This window comes from Condylura cristata, unplaced genomic scaffold (genome assembly GCF_000260355.1).
Source record: "Condylura cristata isolate star-nosed mole 26May11 unplaced genomic scaffold, ConCri1.0 scaffold00020, whole genome shotgun sequence".
NCBI lineage: Eukaryota > Metazoa > Chordata > Mammalia > Eulipotyphla > Talpidae > Condylura > Condylura cristata.
Window position 1 is genome coordinate 31337555 of NW_004567121.1, and position 6195 is coordinate 31343749.

General features: G+C 54.5%; 1 protein-coding gene across 4 annotated transcripts in view; it reads left to right on the forward strand.

Annotated features, from left to right (window-relative positions):
* Window positions 1-5446, forward strand: part of LDAH (lipid droplet associated hydrolase) — a 73976-nt gene extending 68530 nt beyond the window's left edge. For 3 of the 4 annotated variants that reach the window (XM_004686411.2, XM_012727668.1, XM_012727669.1), the window contains exon 7: window positions 2347-5446. In XM_004686411.2, the coding sequence (XP_004686468.1) occupies window positions 2347-2538 (192 nt within the window). In that variant the 3' untranslated portion in view covers window positions 2539-5446. Of the gene's footprint in view, window positions 1-488; window positions 545-2346 lie in introns of those variants that run through there. The other variant, XM_012727670.1, reaches the window with a different exon arrangement.
* The last annotated feature ends 749 nt before the right edge of the window (window positions 5447-6195 follow it).

Sequence of the window (6195 nt, forward strand, 5' to 3'; positions counted from 1 at the left end):
GCTCGGGCACCCCCTCTCTTGATGCCCAAAGGTGGGTGTCAGGCCCCTGTGACCCACCTTTAATGATTCCTGCTCGAATGGCTGATACCCCCATGCTGGGGGTGTCTCCCCAGTGCTGAACGCAGCGAGTGGACTTCTCCCTGGGCACATTTCACGTCGTAATTGCCTCACTGAAGAGGAACCGCTGCCTAAATCCCCTCAGAACAGCTCCTGAAATGTCAGCAGGAAGCAGCAGCAGGTGCGGGAAGCTGGCTTCATGGGCAGGCCTCTCAGCGGGCTCCCGCAGTGGGCCGACTGCGTGAGGGACCTTCACATCTTCACCACCAGAGCTTACGCTGCCCCCAAGGGCTCCCGGGTCGCTTTCTTAGTTCCAACACCTCCAGGACACAGGTGCAGCCCTGGCAGACGCCACAGGCTTCTTATTTGCAGAAGCACTGTACCGCACGCAAGTGACGGTCCAGCTGTGATTTCCCGCGTGTCGTTTGCAGGACAGTCGCCAGTAGAGGGGCGTGGTGGGAGACGTAGGTCACCAGCCCACTGGGAGACAGCGCCCGCAGACAGCTCCTACTCCCCCGACACAGGGCGGCGCCCAGGGTCCCGGCAGAACGATCTTCCCGTGAGTGCCAGGCGGTGTTGCGCGGGGACAGGTCGTGGAGCTACAGGAACACTGACACCAGGCGGGAAGAACCAGCAATTGCCGGGCTCTCCTGTCCCCCGGGAAGCAACTACAACTGCACTCTTTAAGGCCATGGCCAAATGAAGCAGGGGCTGTGGCGTGTCTGGAAAAAGAGCAGTGAGCAAAAACAGAAGGAGGAGGACTAAATTAGGTGGAAAGTCTATGAACCAGAGCATCTTCACAGCACTCAAAACTCAAACTCACGTGACAACCAGAAAATTCTCTATTAAGTGACTAAACGAAATAAGTCTGCAAGTTCGATTGCTGTAGTTGCTGCTCTGAAATGTTACAAAGAGTCATAATATTATTAAAAGAAAAAAAAGCCACCGTCACTGGAAGAGCTGTCTCCTGCCCACGCCCAGCTCAGGGACGCAACGGCCGGCAGAGCAGCCTGTCCATCGGCCGCCGACGCACCTGTTGCACGTGCTTCCGTCTCCCCCCTCCACCGCTGGCCCTGCACCGCCCCCACCTTGTAGCCAGGGCACTGCCCACCGTGGTCACCTGACTTCCTTGTGTGAGGTCGTTGGTCCAAAGCCCCTGTGACAGCCTCAGGCGGCCCACAGGCTGTTCCCAGCCAGCTTCGTCTCGCCACCCCGCCTGCCTTCCTCAACCGTGATGGCCTCCTGCTCCTTGGCCTGCTGTGCTCCGCAGGGTGCTCCCGGCCGAGACCCCTGGTGGTCAGCTCTCTGGGACTCCTCCCTGCCCGAGCCCCTACCCCGCCTGCCCTCCTGCAGGCACCCCCAGCCAGACACGCGAGGTTTTGCTATTCCTCAGGCTCCTGTTTCAGAGCAGACGCTCAGTACTTACAAACAGGCTGATGAGCGAGTGAGTGCGTGCGTGGCCTTGATGCGTATTGGCACCGTGAGGGAGTGCAGAGGCTTCTTGAGGGCTCACACTGTGCCTGACTCCTCAGTGATAGCAGATGTCTCAGGATCTTCAACTTAATCTTATTTTAGGCACACAGTTTTTTCTGAATAAAAGTTTACTTTTTTAGAAATGCAGAAGACTAGGACACCGTTCCAGAGCTGTTTCTCAGTGAGGAACACAGCAGCCTAGACCTACACACATGGGTGTTTATATGGGATGCGCATGTGTTCCTCGGGGCTGTGCCTACACAGAAACACGCGTGCAAACATCTCCTTTACTTCCACATGCACGTCTGCACGTGTACGCATGTGCAGTGTGCGCTGTTTGTGTGCCTGTGTGTGAACGGTGGGCAGGTGCGAGTCAGTGTCCAGTGAGGATCTTAGAAACACCCCTTAGGGCTCTGCTCACATTCATCTGCTCCCTTTGGAAGCCTGGACTAGCTGGTTAAATAACACGCACCCAGCCAGTGCTTCCCACTGCCACATGGCTGCAGGGCTCATGCGCTGATGTCACTCATCACTCAGTGACCGAGTATCCGTTTGCTCTTGCTCATCCCTCTGCCCAGTGTCCACCCCAGCCTCAACATGCACAGCTTTGCCGAAAGTCCTTTCAGTGAGTCCTGGGGGATCTGTGCCTCAGCCCTGCCCGCCTGGGCTGCCTTCCCTCGGGTGCCGTAAGCCTCACCCTAGCGGGAGCCTGGGGACCAGCTGGAAGCCACACACAGGGGCTGGTTTCAAAGCACTGCAGGTAGCTGGTGATGGCGGGAAAGTGCTGTGCAGTAAAATGGCTGTCTTGTCTTTCAGCTTACATTTTACTATGGAACTATAGATCGTTGGTGTCCTCTCCGGTTCTATGAAGACATAAAGAAAGATTTTCCTGAAGGAGATATTCACCTCTGTGAGAAAAAAATACCACATTCTTTCATCCTCAGTAGTTACCAGGAAATGGCTGACATGACAGGTGACTGGCTGAAGGAGGAGCTGTCCAAAATATAAAAGCAGCCACAGGCAGCACGGAGGTAGCCCCTGCCTCTTCGTAGTGAGTAGTGTACGTAATAGGTAAACGTTCAACTTTGCTATGTGATTTGAGAGGAGAAAAGTGAGAACCTCTTGGCTCAAAACCCAGCAGCTCTTCTGAAAGTTAAGAGAATGACTTGTGTCAATCATGCCTCTAAAAAAATTAAACTACCGGTTCCTAGGCCCCCATGCTTCAGGCTGAAGTTAACACGCTGAAGAAGCGCTCCACAGATTCAGAGACACACTTCCAAGACTCAGGAAACATAGTGAGCCAAACAAAGTCTCCGCTGTTTGTGCGAGATGCCCACTGGGACCCAGCTGGCCGTTTTGGTCGGCAAGATCCTTGCAGGCAAAAGGAAGTATAAATTTAGTTGATTTTCATTGAGTTACGCTCTAGAATGGAATCTCCTGGAGGGAGTTAGGAAGACCCACTAGAAGATGTGGAAGGTAGATCCATGGGTTTTAAGCGTCTGGTCAAGTGCATGAAGCCATGAGAATAACACACTCGTGTTCCAGTAGCAAGAAGTGATGCGCTGTGGATCTCGGCAATGGGCTCAGCTCTCCTTGGGGACAGGCCGAAGGGGACCCCAGGCTGGCTCTGCACAGGTCTCAGCTGAGATCACAGAACTAGTCGGGGTACGGGTCCGCTGCAGCCCTGCTGCGCCACCTTGCGCGCGTCAGCCTGTCATCTGGCCACCGCTGCCCCAGGCCCCAGCTGAGACAACGTCAGGGAAGGCCCTGCCTGCCTCCACCTGGGAGACGCCTCCCTGGGGTGTGTGCCTCTGTGATCTTCCTGCAGGGACGGGAAGGCTTGCCACACATTACTCGGGTCAGCTAAGCAGACAGGAGTTGTTGTGGGAGCCTGCCTCCCCTGGCATCCCGAGACTGAGCTGCAGCCCGTGAGTGGTGAGCTCCCGCAGGCTCTTCCCCAGGCCAGGCAGAGCACCCCCCCCCCAGCCTGTACCCGCCACATGCAGTGGCCTGTCCGTGACTTTTTTCAGTGTAACACCATTGCCACCACCCATGAGCCAGGTGCTGTGCTGGGCTTCGAGGGCAGAGTTCTTAGCGATGTTGTGATTCTCTTCTTCTGAACGCCGCCTAGTCAGTTTTGAAAGGGCATCTTTAATTGCTGACTAGAAAACGATCACAAATGACTCTCCACTCCTGATGAGCTTTGCTACTTGGAAAGCAATTGTTTTATCAATGTTATTAATGACCGGAACAAGCCATTCAATCACGTGTATCCGTCCTCTCTGGACGCGCAAAGCCTTAGGAAGAGCTTGCTCTCTGCCCCGGAGCCACTGTGACACTCTGCAGTCCCCAGTCGACTCAGCCCTGCACCTGCCTGTGCGTCCCCCAGCTGCCAGCTGCGGGACTCCTGAGGCGCTTGGCTATGACCCGGATGCACCCTGATTTCTTCTAGAACTCCCTCAGAGTGTTATGGTTGCTTGACAACAGAGAACCCTGTGCTTCCTTTCAAAACCCAAGCCCCTGAGGAAAGATTCAGCTTGGAGATGCGTCAGCCCCCGGGGGAGTCCGGGGAGGCTGCAGGCCCAGCTCAGCTCGTGGCGCACAGACCTTGGCCAGTGCCAGAGCTGTCTCGGAGCCAGGGCCTGTGGCTCTGAAGCTGCCCCGGAGCGGCTAGGGGAGGCCAGCGGCAGCATGGCGCAGTCGCACCTCCTGGGGTCAAGAACCCCCCCACCCCGGTGTACTTTTCCATTTTCCATTTTTCAAGTCTGCAGTTGTGACATTGTGTCTGTGTTGGTTTTTCGGGCCTAGCAAATGATGAAAAGTAAAGCGATGTTTAAGATGCTGTCCCTCCTTTCCTGCTTATCACCTAAGCCCAAATAAATTTAAAACTAAATTTAAAAATAAATGTTGTAGTGGCACTTCGGACCTCGGCCCTCCTGATCTCGGCGGTGGTGGGAAGAGGCCTCTCTGAGCAACTCTGAGTTCACTCAGGTGCAAGTCTGTCTCCTTCCTAAATCGAAAAGCCACTGGCTCAGTGTTCCTGGGGAAGAAAGAATCCCATTTCAGAACTTGAGCTTCATTCATTTCATTAGAAATTAAAAGACCACGTATTCCACGTGCATGATGAGGTGACGCAGTTTGCTGAGTACCGGAACTTCACCATCTGCGATTTTTCGGGGCCCCCTCTCCATGCCTCCGTGGTAAGGTAGGACCAGCGATAAAGCAGACCCCCTGTCGCTGGAAGAATTAAACGGACTGACGGAGTCAAACCAAGCGTGGAGTACCTGACCAAGAGTGCCTTCTCAGTAAAGATTCGCTTTAATAATATTCACTGTTAAACATCATCATAATAAAAAACAAAACTCAAATTGATTAACAGGGGTAAAGCTCATTTTCCAGAAGCACACTGCCCCATTCGCTAGTCGGGCACATGGATCGTCCTTGGCGCAGACTGACTTGGCACGGGGTGATTTGGCCCTGAGTGGAAAGCTGAAGCGCAGAGGCCTGCAGACACAGCCTGACCCTGGGGCCCAGCGTCCACAGTGACGGGGCCTCTCTCCATGCCCTTCTCCCCTCTCGCTCACCCGCGCTATTTTAACATTGAGCGCAGGTGCCTGAGGAAGGGTCCCAGGAGGCGTGACCGTTACGCAACGCCCGGTCTGGGTCCCACGGCTGTCCGGCTTTTCTCGAACATTGGTGGGACAGTGTGGGCAATTTGAATGGGGTCTGACAGGGAGTAGGGAGGGGTGTTTGCTTTCTGACTGCTGCGTGCAGAGGTGAGAATGTCCCTCCTTGCACCACGGACACATTAACACGTCAGGGGGCAGAGGTGTCATGTCATTTTACTGCCAAGTGGTTCACAGGAAAATCTGTCCTTTGTACTGGACTGTAACTTTTTTGTAATTTGGAGATGATTTTGAAGTTTGTTAAAATAATTATTAAAAACAAGATCATGCTCTCCTCTGTACCTGTCTCGCCTTGCTATTTTCCAGGAAGTGGATTTCTTGGAGTTTCAATCCAAGGGAGTAAATCTCAGACCTGTCATGTGTCAGCTGTGGGGCGCTGCAAAGGCTTAAGCGCTCTGAGAACCCCCTCACCCTACTCTCTCCTCCCTCCCCACACCCCCTCCCACCTGTGAAAGTACTTGCTTCAGTGCTGGAGGTTTGGCGTTTGTGTTTGTTTTTGGTGGGATCGGAAGGGTCATCTGCCCACCTCAGCCCCCAGCAGCTGCTCCTCAGAAGGCAGCAGAGTGCAGCAGACACGGTGTCGTTTCATTTCTGTTCTCTCAGGTGCGCTGGGGCACCCATGAGCACAGCAGTGCCTCGTTGCTCCCAGCCCGGAGCCTGATTCTTGCAGTCTGGCTATTGTGGTGCATGTGGGGAGAAGGAGGGAGGCCAGCTCACCAGGCTTCACTGTCCAGCCTCAGGCCGCGCGGGACACACAGACACACACTCACACACACACACACACAACCCAAACTCTGGAAAATGTCACCTTGTGGAGCTTACAGTCAATTTAGAAGCGAAGCAGGAAGCAAAGCATCACTCCACAGTGTGAGACGGCACCTTGGTCCCTGGCCCGCCCTCGCAGGAGGAAGAAGATGCTTCCCCTGGAGAGTGGCGTTTGAGAAGTGGGTGACGGTATGTGCTCTGTGATCAAATGTAT